The 25603-nt window shown below is 37.4% G+C and overlaps 1 protein-coding gene across 1 annotated transcript in view; it reads right to left on the bottom strand.

The window, feature by feature from the left end:
* Positions 1-17685: 17685 nt before the first annotated feature.
* The window catches only part of LOC104000092 (protein-L-isoaspartate O-methyltransferase), a 28052-nt gene continuing 20134 nt past the window's right edge, over positions 17686-25603 (bottom strand). Inside the window, exons 3-4 of the mRNA XM_009422039.3 lie at positions 19230-19394; positions 17686-18185 (exon numbers count right to left, since the gene is read on the bottom strand). Of these exons, the coding sequence (XP_009420314.3) occupies positions 17935-18185; positions 19230-19394 (416 nt within the window). The 3' untranslated portion in view covers positions 17686-17934. The remainder of the gene's footprint in view (positions 18186-19229; positions 19395-25603) is intronic.

Genomic DNA, 25603 nt, shown 5'->3' with positions numbered 1-25603 from the left:
TGCTTTTTAAACTGAAAAGCCTGTAGCCTTTAGACTGTGATGCATAGCAAAGAAAGATACACCTCTTACTTGAGTTTTCTCTCTTTTGAAACCTGAGCATAACATAGGCTTCCAAAAATTCTTTGATGTCTCACTGAAGGTCTTTTTCTATTCCAAGCTAAAAACTTTATATTTTTATCTCATAAAATAAACCCAAATCATGCCTATATAATCATCAATAAAGAGAATAAAGTACTCATTCTATGCATGAGAGAGGGTCTTCATAGGTCCACAAATATTTGTGTGCACTAATTAAAGTATTTCTCTTGTTCTCAAGCAACACCTTTAGGGTAATCCTTCCAAGTGCATGTCCTTCACTAATGCCTTCCAAGTGCATGTCCTTCACTAATGCCTTATTTTTTAATAAAGGGTAATCCTTCGACCATTGATCTTTGTGATAAAAACTTGAGGCTACCAAAATTCAAGTGATCAAAGCCTCTTGTGCTACAACTGTGAATCATCCATTACATTTTCTCTTCTAACAACATCATTTATATACCTGAGGAAAAATGTGAAGCTCTTATTCACCATTCTTACTTGTGTCAATATGTCTTCTATCTCTTTTGTCATAGATAATATATCTATCACCTTCAAAATGTAGAGAATATTTATGCTTCATAGTCCAACACAATAGGTTTTGATCCAAATCAGGTATAAATAGCACATCATGAATTTTTTCAACTCCATTTTTATTTAATACCGATTGTGCCCTTTCCTTTCATTCTACAAGTGCGCCTGTGCCCTTTTGAACTTTAGATTAAAATGAGGTGTTCATGTTAAGAAAATTGTTTTCTTTTGCCTGCTACAAGCACTATCAACATACCATTATTCACCTTTTTGTTCTTGAACACTTTGACATGCATAAAATAAGTTCACTTCATCTTCTTTCCTTATGAAAAGTTTGCTTGCTAATTTGTGTTAAAATAATAATCTTTTTATTGGGATCAAACTTTCTACACTTGTAACGTTATGCTCTTTCTCTGAAATATCATTCTCTTTATGATTGGTCCTATTGCATATTCTGTATCTTTTTTGCAGTCCTTCGTTGAAATTTTTATCATAATTTTTTCTTCCTCTTCCTCTTGATAAACTTCTATCTCTTCCTCTTTCTTGATTTTTACTTCTAGGTTACTCCCTCTTTACTTTATGATTGTTATTTGATTTTTGTCACCATTCTTAGAAGTAATATTGAGTTTTGATTGAAATATATTCTCCACAACTTTCTTTGAATATTAAATTAACCTTTGTTTATAACCTTTCAGGGAGGTCGTAAGTTTTACAACACATAATGTAGAAAATCTTTTGTTTTGTCAATCATAACCATAATAGGATTAAGCTTTTCTAGGATAGATCTTCTCTATAATTCTTTGGTCACTGATCTCTTCACCATAAGTCTTCATTTGGTTGACCAACTCTATAAGCTTTGTTTTAAAGTTATTCAAAATCTCAGTTTCTTTCATTTTCATGTTCTCTAACTCTTCTTTTAAGGTTTGAAGTTTGACAACTCTAACTTTCATATCTTGTTGAATTTTCTTTTTTGCAAAAGATCACACGCATCTTTTGCTTTTGTAACCCTCATGATCGCTAGGAAGATTGCATCCGAAACACTAATTTTTTCAAGAGCCAATGCATTTTGATGTTGTTTCTCTTTTAATATAATTGTTTGATCTCTTGTCATGGTTCCCATTGATAGCAGATAAGATTTCTCTAACCATACGAGGAAATCTCTTTAAGGAAATCCTCTAATATATTGAGGAAAATGCTTCCTCCTAACTTGTATAAATAGGAGAAGGACATGTTAATGCAAACAAGTTTGTTCTGTAATTTATGTCTCTATCCTTCTTCTAACATGGTATCAGAGCATTCTCCCTTGCGGATGTAGGCAGCTCTGCCGAAGCCTTCTACTACTCCTCTGGGTGTCGGTGTGGAAGCCAGAAGGACTGGTGTTGACTTCTTTCCTCCACTGCAGTTTCTCCCCATCCTCCTCCCCTTCTCCTTCCTCCACTATAGTTCCTCCCCATCCTCCTCTCCTTTCGGCCCTTCTTTCCCTTTGCCGGTCACCTTCACCATTGCCGCCAGTTGTGGCATCTGTTTCTCTCACAAGAAAAGCAAGAACCGAAGCTTCCGCTGCTGACACCAACCTCTCTAACTTGGCATAACTCCACGATCGCTTCCTGGCCAATAGCAGCTGCTGGCGCATAACTCGAACCACTGTGAGATTCCTCACCATTGGGAAGATCTCCTTCTGCCCAAGTATACTGGGAAGAACATCTTTAGAAGGACTGCTCCCTGCGGATAGAAGACCGGTGATTCCTCTCTCACCACCTCCTCCTCTTTCCTGTCCAACTGGAAAGGGCAACATCACTGCTTACCTCTCTTCCGGCGCCTATGGACTTCTTCTCCCGCCTCTCCGACTCCATCACCCGTTGCCTCTCGGAGTACTATAGTTGGTCCGAACATCACCAAAGGTAATCTTGATCCTATGGGTCCCATGCAACACTCTCCTTATCCTCCTAATCATAACTTCTCGTAAAGTGGCAACTCAAATACTTGTCCGCCTTGGCATCCTACCCCTTCAAGCCAATAACGACGGGTCGTATGCTAGTTGTGTCATAAAATCAGACACTTCACTAAAGTTTGTTAGTCTCGACCCTGCCTTCTTACTCCGTCACACTAGCCACAGGCAAATCTCCTCACTACTCTGATGACTAGCCAGCCCAACTAGATTTTGGACTCTAGCACCTCCCATCACATCACCTCTGATCTTCAGAATTTGTCTCTCCACAATCCCTATGGTGGCGATGAAGATATCATCATCGGTGACGGTAAAGGCCTTTCTATAACTCATACTGGTTCCACAACGCTTACTTCTGATACTACCATATTTGTACTCGATGATGTTTTATGCGCCCCTAATATTAAGCGCAACCTCATCTTTGTTTCTCAATTTTGCAAAAATAATAATACTTCAGTTGAATTCTTTCTTGATTCCTTTCTTGTTAAGGACTTGAGCACGGGGGCATCCTTGGTCCAGGGCCCGAATAGAGGCAACATTTACGAATGGCCATCAGCTCCATAAATAACCCAGCCCACTGTTCATTCTTCCGTTGCGGCTCCAATTGATGTGTGGCATCATCGTCTTGGTCATCCCTCGTCCCTTATTTAGTAGAAATTACTTTCTCGTTTCTCTCTTCCTATTTTTAAATCGCATAGTTCTATAACGCATTGTGATGCATGTCTTAGTAATAAAAGTTATCAACGGCCTTTTGGCACATCTTCCATTTCCTCCTCTAAACTATTTGAAATTATTTATACAGATGTTTGGGGCCTTGCCCCAATCCTATCTTTTGATAAATTCAGATTTTATGTCATTTTTATAGATCACTTCACTAAGTACATATGGTTATATCCTCTTCACCATAAATCTTATGTTTTGACCATCTTTCCCACTTTTCAAAAGTTGGTCGAAAACCACTTTCAGTCTACCATGAAAATGACTTACTCTGATGGTGGCAGTGAATATCAAGCCCTAGCGTCATATCTTTCATCTTGTGGTATCCAACACCTCAAGTCTCCCCCGTATACTCCTCAACTTGTTGGCTCCGTCGAACGCAAACATTGACATATAGTAGAAATTGGGCTCACACTTCTCCATCAGGCCTACATGCCTTTAAACTTTTGGACAGCAGCCTTTTAAATTGTCGTCTACCTTATTAATAGAATGCCTACACTAGCCCTACAATACTAGTCCCCCTTTGACATACTATTTGATAAATCCTCAAACTTTCATAAACTTAGAGTATTTGGTTGTTTTTGTTATCCATAGTTGTGTCCCTATGCCTCTCATAAGTTAACATCATGATCTAATCCTTACGTTTTTATAGGTTACTCTCTTGAACATAATGTTTTTCACTACTATAATATCCACACTCACAAAATCTTTATATCACGTCACGTTATTTTTGTTGAGTCTGTCTTTCCTTTTCAGAACCATATCTCTCCTACCATTCTGATCACCTTATTAATCATTCCTCACTGGAGTATACCTCCGATCCAACCGGACGAGCCTCCCATGACATCATCTAGTTCCTCCTCTCGTGATCCATACTATTCCACTCCTCCAATTCAGCAATTGCCCATTCCCTCCATTCCTACTCTACTTTTTTTTCTCCGACTATTGAGGTAATTAGTTCAGGATCACAATCGTTATCTTTACCTCTTACTCGGCCAAGTGACCCTGACGTACCTCCACCTGACCCAACCTGTGTCAATGACTCTCAACCACTTCTTCCAACAACACAACCTCACGGTCTCGTAGTCTCCAACTATCCTATGACCACACGCTCTAAGAGTGGTATTTTCAAACCACGTCAGGTCCTTGATCTACATGCTATCATGGATTCCTCATCCACCATCGTTGAACCCACCACCTTTACTCAAGCTCAAAAATCTCCGCATTGGCGTACCACCATGTGTGAGGAATATAATGTCCTCCTCCATAACTCAACATGGGATCTAGTACCCTTTCTTCATACACAAAACATCATCGGGTGTAAGTGGGTTTTTTGAGTTAAGTGGATCCCCGATGGATCTGTTGCCCGATATAAAGCACGCCTCGTCGCCAAAGGGTTTCATCAAAGACCTGGAGTTGATTTCACTGAGACATTTAGTCTCGTTGTTAAGCCCACTACAATCAAACTTATCCTGAGTCTGTCCATCACTAAGGGCTAGAATTACGACAACTGGATGTTAATAATGCATTTTTACAGGGGACTCTAACTGAAAATGTTTTTATGCAACAACCTCCTAGTTTCACTCATCCTCAGTATCCAAGGCATGTCTGCAAACTTTGAAAAGCTATTTATGGACTCTATCAGGCTTCAAGAGCTTGGTACACTGAACTTGGCTCTTTTCTAACTTCAGTTGGCTTTCTCAACTCTAAATCCGATTCCTTGTTATTTTTACGATAACATCATAGCGACACAATATATATTATGGTATATGTGGATGATATCATTATCACAGGCAACAACCCCGTAGAAATCTAAGCGTTCATCAAACAGTTGGCAGCTCGATTGTCACTCAAAGATCAAGACCCCTGAACTACTTTCTGGGTGTAGAGGCTACATTCACATCTTCCGGACTCTTTCAAGTACATTCAAGATTTATTATCCAAAACAAACATGTATGATGCAAATGTCGTTACAACTCCTCTCTCTGCTAGTGGTTCTCTCAAATTTTCTGATGGGAGTCCTATTATAGAACCCACTCAATACCGACAAGTCATTGGTTCCCTACAGTACTTAGCTCTCACTCATCCCAATATCTCATTTGCAGTCAATAAATTATCACAATTTATGCATAGGCCATCTACTATACACCGGTCCGCGGTCAAATAAATCCTGCGATATCTTAAGGGGACCCTCAATCATGGTCTCTTTCTTCGTAAACACTCTCCACTTTAGCTTCATGCATTTACCGATGCTGATTAGGCAGGTAACTTTGATGATAGAACGTTCACATCGGGTTACATTGATCCAAAATTGGTGTAAGGGTAACTTTGATGATAAAACGTTCACATCGGGTTACATTGATCCAAGATTGGTGTCCTTGACAGGAGCACTACGAGGGCATGATAGCAGATAAGATTTTTCTAACTATATGAGAAAATCTCTCTACTCTATTGAGGAAAATTCTCTATTCTGTTGAGGAAAATCCTCCCTCCTAACTTGTATAAATAGGAGAGGGACATGTTAATACAAACACGCTTCTTATGTAATTTTTGTCTCTATCCTTCTTCTAACACTCATGTCATCAAAATCATTCTCAACCAAATTTCATAGATCAAGTGAAACAATACAGTTTCCATCTTCACAAACCAGAAATCATAGTTCTCATCATTGAAAATCAGAACACTTACATATATGTTATTTGAGTTGCTACCACTTGCCATGATCATCTCAAAATCTTCTTCTTTTTAGTAATTTGAGTCTTCAAGAATGATCAAAAGAGGGCTTTGACTCTGATAGCAGTTGATGAAAAATATGAGATTTATATGACTAATATATTAGATTTGATTTCAAATAGGAAAAAAGGATGAAGGTGTTTTTTTCCATTCAATCTTCTCACACAATCTTAATTATTTCCTTAAACTACCCGTAACATTTCATAATATTTAAAGACCCACATGCAACATATTAATATAACAAATTAAGAGCAAAAGTAAAATTTTATTTCATTTTTCATATTCAGGATTCTCTGAATAAAATTTTAATGACTTATTGAATGGTTGAAGCTCCAAATCATTGTGACCACATTGTGACCATATATATATATATATATATATATATATATATATATATATATATATATTTATATATAAAGAATAAATGGTGGTGAAGATAAGATTTGGTCCAAAGACCTTTGTATCAACAATTAGATAGATAGCATCTTAAAAAATTTGTAAGATTTCAAGCTCAACCTATTTTCAAAAATTGGTCAGATATGTCATCTTCTTTTCTTATTTTGTTGTGTTGGTTCACTCTTTTATCAATATTCTTCAGTATTTATCACTAGTAGCATCCGAAGTTATGTAGGAAATATTTGACTTAAGTTCCAGAGAAACCTATTCTCCTTTCTTCCATGTGGAGAAAAAAGATTCTTGTTTGCAAGAATCTCTGGGTAAAAAATTCTAAAAGAAAAGACTATAATTTTTATCCAGCTTCACAACAGGTGGATGGCATTCATACAGTGACAGGTGCTCCTTGCACCATGTACTTTACTTTCACAGTAGGGTTTCCAAAGACCAAAAGGCATACAGAGAAACTGGAGTGTGAATGAACAATGAACCCACTCGGAAAGGATCTACTGGAGACCATAAAGAAGATTGAGGTGACCATTACCTGGTGAATTCTCTCATAATTCACTGCATTTGATGATAACAGCAATAATGCCATGGTTCTTCTTGCTTTCTGAATGTGGGGGCAAAAAGCAAATGCCCACTATCATTAATATACTATGATTAAAGCGAACGCTGGCTGTAAAGGAACGTCGGCATGGTTTGAGGAGAAGAAAGCATGTTTCTTATCTGAATGGTATATAATTATTGGCTTTATATATCCAAAAGCTGGAATGCTTCTTTGCCCATTTGATACTTTCACGTGGGAATACACAACTTATGGAAGTGATGAGGAAGTGGTTTATTTAAATTTGTAATGAGAAGCCCATGAATGGCTTGGAAGCAGCTGGCAGATTGCCAAGTCTCCTCCGTGGCTCTAAGCTGGAAACTTAACAGTACAAGGACATACTACATGATCCATAATTGCAGCCTTTCTCTTACTCGGTTACAGCTAAATTATGCAAACAAGTCTTGTTTGTAATACTACTACTACTAGTAGTAAAACTATCCGATGGGGATATAAACAGGAATAAGAATAAATACTAGAAGACCAAAATACGCAGCGGAATAAAATGAAAACACAATCAAACAGAACACCAAGATATACGTGGAAAACCCCTTCAATGTGAAGGGTAAAAACCACGGGGCAAACTAGAGATAATCCACTATGAGAATAATGAATTTACAAATCTCAATCTCTTGCCCAAAACCCTAGCAACAACCACAAGAGAATAACTGGGATACAAGGATCACGTCACTGCCCACAATATCTAAAACCTCCCAAGTAATCACAGCAAGAGCCTACTGTAGATTTGATCTAACCTGATATGAGAACACTGCTAGATGATTGAGAACAGTCTCTCTGCGTTGTCCTTGTCTTCTTCCCTTTCTTTCTCTTCCTTTTCTGCCTTGTTCTCCTTCTTCTCTTTGGAATCTCGTGGCTGCCAAGATCTGCCTCGTTGCTGCCTTTTTATAGCTTTAATCTGCATCTAAAATGCAGCCACCACACCCCCCTAATCTTAATTAGGGTTAGGTTAAGAGGGGGTGTGGGCTGTGGGTTGATAAAGCCCACATGGGCTGAATATGGGCCATCAGCCCAACAACCTCCCCCTTCAGCCCATAAGGGAGGCTGTCTCATGACTCCTCAATGTAAAGCCATGCCGACTAACTGTCGGCATATCTCCTGTCTTTCTTTTGGTAAGGTCTTCGTCAACATGTCTACTCCGTTGTCATCTGTATGAATTTTCTGAAGCTGCAACTGCTTCTCTTCAAATACATTTCGAATCCGGTGGTATCTGACATCTATATGCTTTGACTTGGAATGAAACATTGGGTTCTTACACAAATGGATGGCACTCTGGCTGTCACAATGCACCACATAATTTTCCTGTTTCAGCCCCAATTCTTGTAAGAATTCTTTCATCCATAACATTTCTTTGCATACCTCTGTAGCAGCAATATATTCTGCTTCTGTGGTAGAGAGAGCAATACACCTTTGCAACCTGGATTGCCATGACACAGCTCCCCCTGTAAAAGTAAGTACATAACCTGAAGTAGACTTCCTCGTATCTATATCTCTTGCCATATCTGCATCTGTGTAACCTGTTAACACAGGTGGTCCACCTCTAAAGCTTAAACAAACCTTAGAGCTCCCTCTGAGATATCTAAAAATCCACTTCACTGCTGCCCAGTGCTCTTTGCCTGGATTTGCAAGAAATCTGCTAGTAACACCCACTGCATATGCGATGTCTGGCCTCGTACATACCATTGCATACATTAAACTTCCAACTGCTGAAGCATAAGGAACCTTTTGTATTTTCTCCTTCTCCTCATCACTTGACGGACTCTGTTCTGAGCACAACTTGAAGTGACCTGCAAGAGGAGAACCAACTGGTTTAGCATTGCTCATACTAAATCTTTCCAATACCTTCTCGATGTATTTCTCCTGTGACAACCAAATCTTCTTGTTTTTCCTGTCACGGGAAATCTGCATGCCTAGTATTTGCTTTGCTGGCCCCATGTCCTTCATTGCAAAAGACTTACTCAGTTCCTTCTTCAACCTGTCAATTTTAGACATATCTTTCCCAAGAATAAGCATGTCATCAACATAAAGTGAGAGAATAATAAAATCCTCACCAAACCATTTGATGTACACACAATGATCTGAAGTCGTTCTTTTGTATCCATTTTCTGTCATAAATGAATCAAACTTTCTGTACCACTGTCTTGGAGCTTGCTTTAGCCCATACAAGCTCTTCTTCAACTTGCAGACAAAATTATCTTTACCTTTGACTTTGAAGCCTTCTGGTTGCTCCATATAAATTTCCTCCTCCAAATCACCATGAAGGAAAGCTGTCTTCACATCTAACTGCTCAACCTCCAAGTCCTGGCTAGCAGCAATACCAAGAGCAACACGAATAGAAGACATTTTAACAATAGGAGAAAATATCTCTTCAAAGTCAATACCTTTCTTTTGACCAAAGCCTTTCACAACCAATCTAGCTTTGTACTTTGGTTGAGAACAATATTCTTGAGTCTTCAACCTAAAAACCCACTTGTTCTTCAAGGCCTTCATTCCATTTGGTAGCAGCACCAAATCATAAGTGTGGTTCTTCTGAAGAGCATCCATCTCTTCCTGCATAGCAACTAACCACTTCTCTTTCTACTCACTCTCAATTGCTTCCTGGTAACTCTCTGGTTCACCTGCATCAGTAAGCATCACATACTCATCTGTAGAGTATCTTTTGGAAGGTTGACGTTGTCTAGAAGATCTTCTCAACTGAGGTTCTGTTGGAACTTGCTCTCCTACTTCTTCTTGCTCAACATGTCCTGCAGGTAGATCAACATCAGGCTCTACACTATCTTCCTGCACATCTCCCCCATCACCCTGATATACTCGAGGAATAACTGGGTCACAATCTGCTAATCCTTCTACAGAAGTCTTGGCTGGTGCCTTCTTCTTCAAATCCTCAAAGGTTTGATCCTCAAAGAAGACCACATCTCTGCTCCTGAACACCTTTTGTTTTTCTGGATCCCAAAGCCTGTAACCAAACTGATCATGTGAGTAACCAAGAAAAATACATTCTTTAGACTTACCATCCAGCGTGGATCTCTCATTGTCTGGAATATATGCAAATGCGCGATAACCAAACACTCTCAAATGCTTGTAGGAAACATCTTTCCCTGACCATACATGCTCTACAACATCACCATCTAGGGCTGTACATGGTGATAAGTTGATCACATCAACTGCAGTCCTCAAAGCCTCATCCCAAAACCTTTTGGGTAGCTTGGCCTGTGAAAGCATACATCTGATCTTTTCCATGATGGTGCGGTTCATCCTCTCTGCAATTGTATTATGCTGAGGTGTACCAGGAACTGTCATCTCATGTTGGATCCCATGTGACCTGCAATAGTCATTAAACAATCCCGTATACTCACCACCATTATCTGATATTATGCATTTCAATTTCCTTTTTGTCTCCCTTTCAACCCTGGCATGAAACTCTTTGAAGACATTAATAACCTGATCTTTGGTCTTCAAAGCATAAGCCCAAACTTTCCTGGAAAAATCATCTATAAAAGTGACAAAATAAAGTGCACAACTTATACCAAGAACATCAACAGATCCACCAGGAGTTTTTGTCCTCAAAGGACCACATACATCTGTATAAACACGGTCTAAGGCATGCATTTTTCTAGACAAAGCAGTACTAGCAAATGAAACTCTATGTTGTTTACCAGCCAAACAATCAATACAAGGGTTCAGATGTATACCTCTGAGATCTGGTAATACCTCTCTCTTGGAAAGAGCTTGCAGCCCCTTCTCGCTCATGTGTCCTAATCGCCTATACCACAACTCCATACTGAAGTCTTTCTCTGTAGCATTTAACTGCTCACCATAAGCTTTAGCCTGCAACCTATACAAAGTATGACATTTCTTTCCACTAGCTATAACAAGAGAACCCTTACTGAGCTTCCATTTCCCTCTGTGAAATCTGCTTTCATACTCTTCATCATCTAGTCTTCCAACTGAAATTAAATTCAGCCTCAAGTCAACCACATGCCTCACATCCTTAAGTACTAACTTGCAGCTAAGGTTGGTCTTTAAATGGATATCACCCATGCCAATGATGTCTGCTGTGCCATAGTTGCCCATCTTGACAACACCAAAGTTTCCAGACCTGTATGTAGCAAAAAACTCTCTCCGAGGTGTAGCATGATAAGAAGCACCTGTGTCAATCACCCACTCAAGATCCTGACACACACAAGAAAAAATATCATCAGAAGGAGACAAAATCAAATAATCACCACCCTGCACTGTAGCTGTAGTATTATCCTTTGACTTTGTAGACTCCACTTCTTTTCCCTTTTTCTTGTTCTTCTTAGGTTGCTTACATTGGTTCTTGTAATGTCCTTTCTCACCACAGTTATAGCAAACAATATCTTTTCTTGATCTTGACTTGCTCCTACCCATACGTGAACTACTTCTGGACTTTGACCTTCCTCTGTTCTCTGAGATAAGTGCTTGTGAATCATTCTGAGATATTGCTGAACTTTTTCTTCTCAACTCCTCATTCAACAAACTGCTTGTTACTTGACTCATAGTGACAATACCATCTGGTGCAGAATTACTGAGGGAAACCACCAGTGTCTCCCAACTTTCTGGTAATGAACTGAGAAGTAACAATGCTTGCAACTCATCATCAAGAGACATTTTCATAGAGGATAACTGGTTAGTAATACTCTGCATTTCATTTAAATGCTCAGCAATAGAAGCACCCTCTCTATATTTTAGGTTCACAAGTTTTCTAATCAAAAAAGCTTTGTTGCCAGCTGTTTTTCTTTCATAGAGACTTTCCAATTTTTTCCAAAGAGAATATGCAGAAATTTCAGTAGAAACATGGTGAAAGACACTATCATCAAGCCATTGTCTAATAAACCCAATTGTTTTTCGATCTAACCTCTTCCACTCATCATCTGTCATAGTTGTAGGTTTTGCACTATCCCCTTGCAAAGGTCCATACAAATCTTTGCAATACAAGAGATCTTCCATTCTTGGTTTCCATATCATCCAATTATTTCCATTCAAACTAATCATGCGAGAAATATTATAGGCCTCCATGTTCAAATACAAAAATTAAATCACCAAAACCCCGCTCTGATACCAATTGATGGGGATATAAACAGGAATAACCTTTGTATAGGAACAAATACTAGAAGACCAAAATACGCAGCGGAATAAAATGGAAACACAATCAAACAGAACACCAAGATATACGTAGAAAACCCCTTCAATGTGAAGGGTAAAAACCACGGGGCAAACTAGAGATAATCCACTATGAGAATAATGAATTTACAAATCTCAATCTCTTGCCCAAAACCCTAGCAACAACCACAAGAGAATAACTGGGATACAAGGATCACGTCACTGCCCACAATATCTAAAACCTCCCAAGTAATCACAGCAAGAGCCTACTGTAGATTTGATCTAACCTGAGATGAGAACACTGCTAGATGATTGAGAACAGTCTCTCTGCGTTGTCCTTGTCTTCTTCCCTTTCTTTCTCTTCCTTTTCTGCCTTGTTCTCCTTCTTCTCTTTGGAATCTCGTGGCTGCCAAGATCTGCCTCGTTGCTGCCTTTTTATAGCTTTAATCTGCATCTAAAACGTAGCCACCACACCCCCTTAATCTTAATTAGGGTTAGGTTAAGAGGGGGTGTGGGCTGTGGGTTGATAAAGCCCACATGGGCTGAATATGGGCCATCAGCCCAACACTATCATGTTCAACATGTTAGAGAAACTAACAGTTCAGTGCTTCTTCTTGTCAATGCCCTGAGAGTTCTTTTTCTTCTTGTCATTTGTTAAACCAGTGTAATGTAACGGATGCACTTAAATCACAAGAACACTGAGAGTTTGGTTAATGATGAGGTTCATCATTAATAATGATCACTTGTATCAAGCAGCAGCTTGATCTCACTACTGTGACCATGGAACAAGGCAAAACTGCGATATATTCTTCGGTATTTATCGTTTATAAATGCTACGACAAGCTTAGATTCAGGCAGAATATCCACAATAAAGTTTGACAAGGTTTGTGGTTCCATCGAAAATGAACCAAGAAAGTAAAAGAACATGGTGAGATCGAGTTGAAGACCGAAGAATCTTGTTTCATAAGCAACTTGATAACAGAGTCATACAGATAAATAGCAGCTGCTGGATAACAGAGATTACTACTTAATGAGATCCACATGTCAGTATAAGCTTCTAGACTATTAGGAAAGATGAGATCTAGAAAGATAAGATTAAAAAGAAAGAAAAATCTTGAAAAGATTATTTTGATTCTCTCGATCACAAAGAATTATGTTAATATGTCATCATGATTTTTAATTATAGAAATATGATAATATATTATCATAATTCTCTCAGTCATGATAATCATACTAATAATCTTATCATGATATTCTCAATTATGCAATGATTAACATATATTTTTTATTTATTATTGATTACAAAATTATATAATATTTTCTATTTTGTAATCTTTAGTTTTGTATATCTTTATGCACATTATTAATAAAAAAAATATTCTTTTATTGTATCATAGTCATATGCTTAAACAGTCTTTTCATTCTTCTAAGCTGCCTTAGATCCTTTCTTTTTTTTCCTCCACATTCCTATATGATCGGTGATATTTGCTCAACTACATTCTTGTCATGTTATTTCTAACTCTTTTCATCCTATAAATAATATTATCACCATGAATGTTGCAATCTAAACTCCTCAAATTCGCACTAACTATTTATAATTTTTTGACATACTCAATTTTATTATATCTTAATAAAATTACTCACGACAAACAATCAAGGAAAATAATCTTAAAGGTTGCCGATGCTAAATACACTTTTTAGATCCATCATAATCATCTTCTTAAGTGTGTCATTCTTACCTCTATTTTCACTCAAAATACAACTGGAACTATGAAATCAACGTCAAGTATTATTAACCATCCAGCATTCCATAAACGGATCAATTAATAAACTCATTCTCTAATTAGCACCTGTAATGTACCTTTAGTGTCCCCAGATAAGCGATTATGAGATCAATCGCCTCCATCATATGGATATGTATACAGCGCATCGGTTTATCTAATTATCTCGATGTCCTTATCGAGCAACCTATGACCGAGATGATTTAGGATTTATGTTTAAAAGTGAATTGATCTTATTATCATAATTTCATTACGATCTAATTCCTATTGCATAGATCTAAGGATATCACAATGTATATCTAGATAATATATGATAAAATACTAGTAATAATAAGCAAAAAGATTGTCACAATATGTCACATGTGTCATTACTCATGTGATTGGTTTGTATGACACCTATAACTAACAAGTGAGACCATTGACACTCCGCATCGATGTCCACGTCGTTACCATATCTTTAGACTAAGCATGTTGTTGAATGCAATTGAGAATGTATTTTATCACTCGACTAAATTCTTTCTAACTGTACAACTGATGCTACTACCTTCTCTATTGTCTTTACCTTTGCATGTTATGCAGATGACTATGACGAATGAAAGGATTTAAAAACTCTTTCCTCTGGTTCAAATGGTCAAATAGACCATTTGAAATAGGGCAATCTAAGACCTTGATTGGTAACGATCGAAATCCGACTATTACCGATTGATTCAAACCCCGTATCACCTGATACAAGATCATGTAATGAGTATAACCTAGTATATGATAGTTTATGTATCAAGCCCCTATTGGATCGATATGTATCAAATGGTATAACGTGATATGACAAACCTTGGTATCAAGGCTTGCCCTCAACAATCATAAACGTAATATGATCAAATGCAAGATTGACTAATATATATGTAGGATTAAGCAGCAGGAAGAGTAATCAAGTCAAGGCCACTTGATCAAGTCATAGCTGTGTTGGTGGATTGACTTTTTCTGCAATACAGTCACAAGTGACTCCTCACTGCTTGTTTTGAACGCAAGATAAGGACTGATATATTATGTTTGCATTAGCCAAAAGATTTCTCATGACAATCTCTAGCCTCCGTTGAGTGGAAAATAATAGTCTCACTTACACGTAAGAGAGATTATTTCTGATGAAAAACATGAGACTTCGTAGGATCTTATGATCATAAATTTTAATCGCTTTTATTAAAGGATTGGGTCATTGCCTCGAGACAATAAGAAACAACTTCACCGTGGAGACACGTGATGGCATCTATAAGATTAAGTCAGATATATCGAATATAGGAACACATATAGATAACATGATTAGTGAAGAACTAAAACAAAAACAAAAAGCTATAACTGTGTTTTACCACCTGAAATCCCCTCTACCTATGGATATGATATTTATATTTGATTATTTTATCGTTTAAGTTACCATATGTGTGATATTTTATTTATTATTGATAATTAGCATGTTGTTTGCCATATTTCCTTATATGCAATGGCTAAATCTAAGTTTGTGCACACTCCTCATTACAATTTATATTTATATCAATTTGAAATTCAAAGTTTCTTATGCAATGGAAAAATTCAAAACAAATGTGTTGATGCCCCGTTTACAATGTTTTTTAATATAATATTTTTAAATATAGTTACATTGTCTTTGTTGTAACTAAACAAAAAATATTATAAACAGTATGTATAACAAAGCGTCTTAAGTTATTTTGGGCTACTGCTTTGAAATTTTGAGAAATGAGGTAATGTTTTTTTCCTCGGATGTCATTATTCAATAACGATAATAAAAGTATCGGAAAGCATAAATTCCTCGCTTAAGGTTGTTTATCGATTTGTTTTTCAATAAAATATGGCCAGAATGAAACTCATCAAATAATTCTATATTAATTCTAGATTTAAAAGAGTGTTGACAAATTATATTGAGGACAAAATCAATAAGGCAAAGGAAAATTATTTTGTATTTAGTTAGAAAATTATCTTGAAATATAATTATAAATATTATTTTTAAAAAAAGGGGATAATCTTAAGCATAAGAGATTTACTAAAGTAAAGAGAATAATGAGACAACGACTGGAGGGGACTTTGCTGATGAGTGAGAGGAGAGCAGAGACATGAAGAGGGATATGTAAAAGGTAGAGGTGGAGAGAAAATTGATCAAAAGCAAAGGAGGGAACATCCTTTTATTTACATTATATGATATGATATGATGTAGCAAACCTTGATCAAACCTTAATGGATATAGCAAACCTTGATCAAAAGCAAAGGAAGGAACATCCTTTTGCTTGGACCAATATAAAATGTAATATTGATGGATATACAAATCCATCTCGATCTGGTCTATCGTAGAAGAGAAATAGAAAACCTTAATTCTCATTTCTCTCATGAGCATCATGGCTCGTGAGAATTACCTCCCTCCAATGGTCCGATCGATGCACACAAAGGCGATTATTGAACCGAGCTATGATCGCATTCTCATTACTTCCTCTTCTTTCATCTTTTTTTTTTCCCTTCCCTTTCTCTTCTTTCTTTTTTTTTTCTCTCTAAAATATTAGTACTTACCTGTGCATCATGTGTCGATATATTAGTACAAATCGATATATACTAACCCGATAAATCTTTGAGTTGGATCTGACACTTGGTTTGACAAACCCTACGAAATAGCATTTCCTTCATCCCAATATTTTTATTTTTTAAATTGACCTAATATTCATGATAATAAATAATAAAAAATATATATAAGTAATTTTGAGCATATTACAGGACTTGACCTAAGTGATTTAAAACCATCTAGGCTAGCTGGTGCATTCCCTTTTTCAATCAAAACCAATCTAATAAGTATACCAACCAATGATAGTGCAGTTCTTAATTTTTCTGGTCCAACAATCCAATAACTACGGATCAAAGATGTAAATGGTAATGTGGAAGCTCAAGACACTATCTAAATTCTGTTTGCTGAATTTTTTTGTCCCTTCAAAAATAAATTCATTTATTCTCTTTCAAAAAAACAAAAAAAAGCCATACAGAATAGAATCAGAGGTCACTCGGAATTCATCAACCCATTGATTAGTGCTGTGATGAACTCCAGCAAAAGTAGCATGAACATAGACCGCCTGGTCATTAACCCACTTAACCAACCATCTCAATGCAATCATTTAAAATACTTGCCAAGGAAAAAGATGAGATGTTAAGTAAACTGATAGATTCTGAAATTTTAGAATTAACTCAGATATTGTGCAGTGGAAAAGTGGCGGCGTGCATGAGCTGCCAAGAACAATTCCGCGAAATGCAAGAAAACATCAAATGGGCTAAAGTGTACCTTTAAAATCGTTGCTCCATTTCGTTTCCAGCATCATTGAGATAGAAGCTTGAACAGCAACTCAGTCCTGCAACATGATCCAAAAGAAATTAATGAAAGACTTGGGAAGTAGGCATATTTGGTCAAAGCAACAGCAACAGCAACATCTGTGGTTTTAAGAGGTCAGCGACAATCTTTTTCTTCGCCGAAAGAAAAAATCACAATCCAATCCAATGAGATAATTAATAGACTTGGATCACTAATGTAAAATACTTAAACTTACATTGATAATAATAAATCCATCTATCTTATAGGGTAATTTATTTATAACATGAGATTAAACTGAGATATCACAAGACCCAAAAAAATAAAAAACTTGGACATATCATAAAATAATGATGACCAGCTATAACTGCCAAGGGGATTTTGCAAAAGAATACTCCAATGGGCAGTCATGTACACCAAATGCCACTTTATAAGAGTAATTATAGGCATCCAGTATATAAACAAGAAGCCATTTCTATTTATGGAGAAAAAACACAACAGATAACTAATCGGAGAAGCACAATCTGAAGAATGCCCATACACAAATTTATTCAGCTTGTCTTGCCGTATATTCCTTTTGATTTTGACCAAGTCTCACAAATGCTTCTGAGCTACATGGTTAGCTCGTCATCAGGATACTTTCATCAAAATCATAACTTCATTAGTTGCTATGCAACTGAGCTGCTTTACTAGTCAGCGGAACATAGCGTACTGATGTCTCGCTTCGAATGCTCACTGAGCCATCCATCTTCTTGTCGATCACCTGCAAATCCTGGAAAACCGTTCCTACTGGGATCACCAGTCGGCCACCTGGCTTCAACTGGTCAATCAGTGGCTGAGGAATCTCAGGTGCAGCAGCACCAACATGAATGGCATCATAGGGTGCCAGATCTGGCCATCCCTCTCTTCCATCTGCAGTCAGCAGATACACCAGTCAAATGTTTTTTTTCACCTTAAAAAAAAAAGTGACAATCTAATTGTTAATAGTTATCAGTGGCATTACACAACCCCATCATTTGATGTAGTCTGATCTTCATAAATTATTTTGCCAACACAAGACATGATGCTAATACCTGATGTATGAAAAGCTTCTATCATAATCGAGGAAACAACCACCTCATTCAAGATAATTCACTCATAATTTTTAACACATCAAACCTACAAGAAACCTCTGTTGATGAGATTGAACTTATCATGCAACAATCTAGAAGACCACAATAATCCAACTAATCACTCGTCCAGGCGCAAGTATATTTGTGAAGCTCTCTTTCCTGTCATCTACATCAACAAACATATTCTGACTTATCTGTATTGTTTTTCACCCTTCTTTACCATTTTTAAGTTGCTATTTATCAAGGAACCCCTTGTTTACACAGAACCATTAGTGAAGTACCAACTCTCCATATAAAATTTTGTAATTCCTATTCTTGCTTACATGTAACTATTTTCAGTGTAACATTCTTGGATAGCATTAGTTAGTTATATAGTATAAAATGATGAAGAAAAGCTAACCAGCTATTTTATTTTTGACAAGAATTGGCCAGTGAAAAAAATGAAAAATAAACAAGCAATAGAATCATCCTTTAAGATGTGGATATAAAAAGAACATTCCTGTTTGAAGAAAGTGCTAATGTACCAGGAGGATAGAGGATACGAATTGCTAATGTAAAAAAATAATCTTTCTTGCATTCACTTATGTAGGAAGTTACAATTAATAATAGTTATGTTTGAATCACAGTTAAAGGTCACCGACAACTGAATATACAGATGAACATAAGGTGTCATGCATAGATTTCATGAAGAAATGGATAAACACAGAAATAGAGAAAGATGCAAACAGCAAAATCATGTGCTAGAGTTTTCATAAAATATATATTTAGTACAATTTAAAAGATAGGTACTCTCATAACAAAATTTGTTCAGTTTTTGCCATAAGAAAGGCTATGTTCAGCATACCAGCAATATGCATAGACAGTGAGCCTTCTTTCAGAAATGATGATGCTGCGCTATTCTTAATGTTGTTGATTGAGAAATCAACTAGCTCAGCAATGTGTTCAACCCCTAGAGCACGACCTTCTGGTCCAAGCATCATTGCAAAGCATGCTGTTAAGTAGCCAGTCCCTACAGAAAGGATAGATGGCATAATTTTTTCACCTCATACCATTTGTTAAATAGGTACTTTTTCAAGCAAAGATGTCAACTTCCATGCTAAAACCTTATATTTCCTGTTCATAGATCCATAGAATTTAAGCATCATGAAACTATGATAAAAAAACATAAGCATAATAAACATAGATGCATCTTGCAAATTATTCTCATGGTGCAAGAGTCCTTAGTCTGATGCATATTAGAAAATAATTATTTGGTGCTATGTCATCTTTTGCCATACAAGAAGCTAATACAACCTGTTGAAGTGTGAGAAGATGTAGACTAGATGATGTAGTTCAAGACCACAATCCTATTCAGCTCTTAAAGGTCTCAAGTAATTTGCATAACAATGAAAATTTCAAGTTAATTCAATCCAGTTCAGATCTTGTCCCTATCAAAAATTTTGCATATTTCTCAGAAACTTATCTCAAGAGAATGATGATTTGGGACAGAGCAAGTAACAATGATCGCAAATGGAAAAGAATGATAAAACAGCAAGGGCAATTGCATCCTTTGCCATGTCTAATATGCTGTTCTTCTCTTCACAAGCTCAATTAACAATTCTAAGTCTGCAGCCAGATGCTACCCTGTTTGTATTAGCTTGGTCAGACCCCTTTTTACATCATCCTATAGGAAATACAAGAAGCCAAATCATACAAGAACAAGTAATCCTACACAACCCATTAAAATCAGTGAAAAATGAAACAGAAAAACCAACTCCTGATTAACACCAAGCACTCTTCAGCTCTATTCAAATAAATCACAAAGTGAGTTAATTCAGGAGATGAAAAGTTCTCATGCTTATGCGTCAACTAGTCTCCTATGGTCATCCCTATGACATAATTGTAATTTTCAAGGAAAAAATGAAATATAGTCAGAGGCCCAGAAAGAGGAGAAAAGCATATCTTTGTCCAACTTGAAATGGCCTGCCAATAATCTAATAAGTGCAGCCACTTTTTTCTTATAGATCACGTTCAACTGAATATAAGCAGATGACCAGTCGCTCTCTCCCTACTGCAAATTGTGGTCCCTGATCATGCACTTCATTTTTTACTTATCTCCCATGACATGGGACGATAAAGACAAAGACATCCTTTAAAACATTAAGAACAACTATTACGTTTTTATTTTTTAATATGAGCAATGATTATGCACCTAAGCAAGCTACAAAAATGAAAAGAGCTTTCCTTGATCATATTTTTTGCTCATAATATGATTCAAATTTATCGACCCAATCAGGATTGCAACATGCCAACATCAATTGATAAACCCGATATAGAAATAAACTATTCAGTCTGCAGTTGTTTCAGACAGATATGATCGATCAGCATCCAATATTCTAAGCTTCTTCCTCATAATCACCTTACTACGGACATTATTGAAAACTGCTTAAACCATATTCTTACAAGTGTTTGCCAGTACATGTCCTCTAGGAAGTAACAAGTATAACTCAATTCACAATGCTTCATTTAATTCAAGGTGTGGTGAAGGTTAGATATAACAAACATTGTTCCTACTAGGGAATTCACCGGGCACTTGAGCACTCGCCTAGGTGCTCGAGCAAGATGAGGCGAGACCTGAGCACCTTGATGGTAGGCTGGGCAGGTGTCTGCAATTGGGCATTACCAGATACTGATTTGATCGAATCAGATGAGTGATGCTGGTTCGATTGAGCCAGATGACCCATCGCATAAACCACCATCCACCCTACGCACGAGATTGACCATGACCACCTCTTTGAAAAACCTTGTGCTAGTGGCAAAGAACAGCTTCCTCCTCCCACGACATGGCGAACCTTCCTCCTGCTGCAAAGGTGCTACTCCAGTGATCAACGAGCAACTTCCTCTCACACAATGACCCTCTAGCAACTTCTTCTCACAGTAACTCTCTCTTCTTCCCAACTTGCTCTCTCTCTCTCTCCTCGCCCTTCTCCATCGCATCGAACATCGTCAAGCCTCCCCAACGACTCCCCTCCCTCAGCTGAGCCTCCCTGAACCCAATCAATCCCCATCTCTCTCCTCGTCCTCCTCCTACCTGATTCCTCCACCTCCCTCTTCTCCTTCTCTCTACTTGTCACCCTCTTCTTCCCTCTCACTTTCCCCTCCCTCTTTCTCCTCTATCATCACCCTCTCCCCCTCCTCCTCTTGCCTTGACTCCTCAATACTTCTTCCCCCTCTCCTTCCCTCTCACCATCCCCTCCCTAATGTAAAACAAAGTAGGGAAGTAGAGAAAAAGAGAGGGGAAGAGAAAGAAAGAGAAGTGTGAGATAAGAGAGGAGAGTAAGAGACTAGAGAAGATGCAATTCTTTTCATTCAAATCTGAAAATACTTGATCCATTGACAAGCTCCACTATTTATAGGGGCTTAGGAGCCTTAGTATACTTAATGAAGACAATGATCCTGAAGAGTAATCTCCTAAGGAATTAGTATGATTTTTAGAAAATCAAAAGGTGACTTCTAGGATATCTTAATAGTAAATGAGTGTACTTAATACAAAAGGAATCCCTAGAAAGATCAAAAGTTTTTTTCTTTTAATTTTCAACACAACTCTTAGAATTTCTAGACCAACTAATTGATGACTTTTTGTTGACTTATTTGCCTAGAATAAACTTTTGTAAAATCCTTTGGAAAGCCAAATGGTTCTCCATCATTCTCCCTTGATGGAAGAGAACTCGACTCAGAGAGTGATATGGAAGGTATTGGTCTAATACGTCTAGTGCAAAGTCACAAAGTTCCTCCAAAGTAATCCAAGTGGCATCGGAAGTTGGACGATCATGCCACTTAACAAGAAAGTGTTGAGTAATACTAATAGCAAGCGTGACAAGGCGATCACCAAGAATGGTCTCTAGGTCATCCTTGTGTTGTGAGAAATCAATGCTTTAGGAGGATTGTCACCTATGGGAACACCGATAGACAGAAGAGGAGTGCAAGGTCAATGACATGTTGGATTTCCTATAAATGTGGCAGCTCACTAGGTAATTTCCAGGGTATAACATCAAAATATTAATCTAATAAGGACTTGACCTCAGGAGTTAAGTCAAGAGTAGTGCAAGTTCTAGGAATTTCTCTAGCAATGATAGCTACACAAAATTTGTTGTCTAGGCTCTCTATTACAAAAGACTTAGGATCCCATTAAGTGGAGTCCCTTGGTGGTTGGGGCTTATGGAGGAGACTTGAAAATTCTTGATTTGTCCTTTTCTAACAATTTTGCTAGTCACAAGATGATGCTTTTGCCTTGTATGGAAAGATATAGGTGTTTTCTCTTCTGTGATTGGTAGCATCAAGATCATACAACCAAGATCGACCTAAAAGAATGTGCGCAATGTCCATTATTAGGACGTCATAATAAATCTCATTTTCGTAATCACCCATTTTGATTGGTACTAAACATCTCTCGATCACGGGTAGAGTGGTTTTGTCAGCCTAAGCTACTTTGAATGGAGTTAGATGTGACTCTATCTTAAGGTTTAGTCTCTTGATAGCAGATTTTGAGACTACCTTCATAGTGGTACCCCTATCAATAACTAATTTGCAAGTTCTTTCCCTGCTTCGAATAAAAGTATGGAAGATACTTGTCCTCTTCCATTCATTGGAATCACTAGAAGTAGAAAGAATAATGCAGACAACATTAACATGAGCATCTTCAATTTTTAGTTCATTTTCATTACCTGAGTAGGCTTTGGGAACAACTACTTGGTCTACTTCCTCAATTGAATCTTCTGGTTCTTGTTTTAAGATAAGGGTAAATGGAGGACAATGAGAGATAATGTAACCTCTATCATGTCAATATTGACACTGGATTGAAGGCAAACTAATTTGAAAATCAGTAATTGAATGAGTTGGACGATTCATAGCAGTGATTTAAAAAACGCTAGGCGCCAAGGTCCAAAAACGCCCGAGGCACTAGGCGCTCGCCCGAGCGAAGCGAGGCATTAAAATATAAAAATATATAATATAATTAATAAATATAATTATTTAAATAAAAAATATGCTATTAAATTAAGAAAATCGAGTACAAAATCATAATAAATAAATAAATCATAATAGTATTTTTAATTTTTTAAATAAAAAATATACTATTAAATAAATAAAAATTAATAGTATTAAAATCAAAATAATATATTATTAATCTAATAAATAAAAATACTATTATTAATATACAGTTAGCAGTATACTGTTACTATACCGTTAACAGTATAGTGAGAAGACTGAGGCTGCTGAGGCAACAACAACGGTAACAGGCGACAGCCGCAGTTGCAGCGGGAGCGACGAGCAACGGCGACAGCGGGAGTGGGAGCGGGAGCTGCGAGCAGTAGCGGCAACGGCAAGCGACAACGGGAGCAGCGACAACAGCGGCGAGCGACGACAGCAGCGACGAGCAACGATTATGGCAGTGGCAAGTAGCGACAGTAGCAGCGATCAGCGACAATGGCAACGGCAGCAGAGAGCAGCGACAGCGGAGAAGAAATCTCGATGGCAAAATCGCAAGTGTTAGGGTTGGGGAAGTTGGGGAAATCGCGAGAGGAAGCCTGATATTGGTGATTTAGTTGGTTCGATTGAACTAACTAAAGCACCGGAGACCAACCAAACCTAAAAATCTGGTTCGATCGCCTGGTTTAACCCAGGCGCTCACTCGAAGCGCCCGGCGCCTGGGCTCAGGCGAGCGCCCAGGCGGCGCCTCTTTGAAGCGAGGCACCTGGATATAAAGCGAGGCGCTCAGGCCTCGCCTCGCCTCGCCCGAGCGCCTAGGCGAGCGCCCGAGCACCTATTGAAATCACTGATTCATAGTTAGGCCAGGATTATTACTAGTAGTAGGGATTTTTGACTTGACAGAGCTACTACTTGGGGTAGATTGGATAATAGTTCTATTGTCGAGAGACTGAGAAGATGCTCGACAAATTGAATAAAGTTTAATGTACTACTAAATCTCAAGGGCTCATTGGGAAGCTTTCTCCATGGTGTCAGGGAAACTAAGGGAGACTTCTTGTTAAATATTAAACCTCAACCTATTAATAAATCTTCAGACATTGATAATTTGGGCCTCTTCTATTTCATACCTAAGTACAAGTTCCTCAAATTGGGCCAAATATTCTACCACACTAGAATTCAATTGTTTATGGTTTATTAGTTGTTCAATCAATTGGCTTCGAAAGTATATTGATAAATTTTTTTTTTTAATTTTTTATTTAATGACTTCCCATCAAGTGATGGGGGGCTCTCGACGGTGTTCGATACTACGTTGGACATGTTGCCAAAATTTCCTAGCAGATCCTATCAATTTTATTTTTGCAAATCGTACACATTCAATATCAATCATTCCATACCACTCAAAGTAATCTTCCATGCTATCTAACCTGTCAACAAACACATTTAGGTCAAATCTACTGTCAAAGTTCGACACGTCCACTTTGACTCTTCTAGCCATTTCCCCCAGATTGTCAACAATCGAACTTATTCGCCCATTACTCAGGTTTATGGATTTATAGTACGGTTTACGAATTCATCATCACAGTTAAAGGCTTAGTCATCAGGAATTGTTGGAGCATGATTATAAACAAGTGCCCTATAGGTGGACCTAAAATTTGTTCAAACTGAGGCTTAGGAAATAGGTAAAATTCCTTAATTTAAAGACATAGATTGTGATGAATAAACATGTTGCCTAACTAACTTATCAACCTCCTCATTCATGAGTTGTTTTTCAAGATGTTGGAGAGCTGTTAAGACTTTGGTCATTTGGTCATATAATCGGTTCAACATTTTGTCATGATCTGCTAGTTTGGTCTTAATGGTTTCTACCTCACTCTGTTGGTTTGAATCCGGATTGGATTAATTTTCACCTTGCCAAGTCATAATTCTAATGCTATCAACAAATTACCTTTTGGTAATAAGATTGTTAATTGTTGCAATACATAAGATAAAAATGCAATGTTTCAAATGGTTCTCACTTTTTGTTTTGTTTTTTTTTTTTTTTTTGAGACAACTTTCATGGGTTCAAATTTTAGTAGGTTATAGTTATAGCTAAAGGGGAGAGAGAGGGTGATACATATAAAAAACAAAGAAAACAAGGGGAGAAGCGTTAAAAACCACGTCTAATGAAATATACAATTTTTCTTTCCGACAAAAAATTATATTATTAAAATTTTAAAAAATTTACCCAGCACTGAGAACTATGTGGTTCACCAA

This window comes from Musa acuminata, chromosome BXJ2-1 (assembly GCF_036884655.1).
Source record: "Musa acuminata AAA Group cultivar baxijiao chromosome BXJ2-1, Cavendish_Baxijiao_AAA, whole genome shotgun sequence".
Classification (NCBI taxonomy): Eukaryota; Viridiplantae; Streptophyta; class Magnoliopsida; order Zingiberales; family Musaceae; genus Musa; species Musa acuminata.
This window is presented reverse-complemented; position numbering and strand designations above follow the sequence as displayed.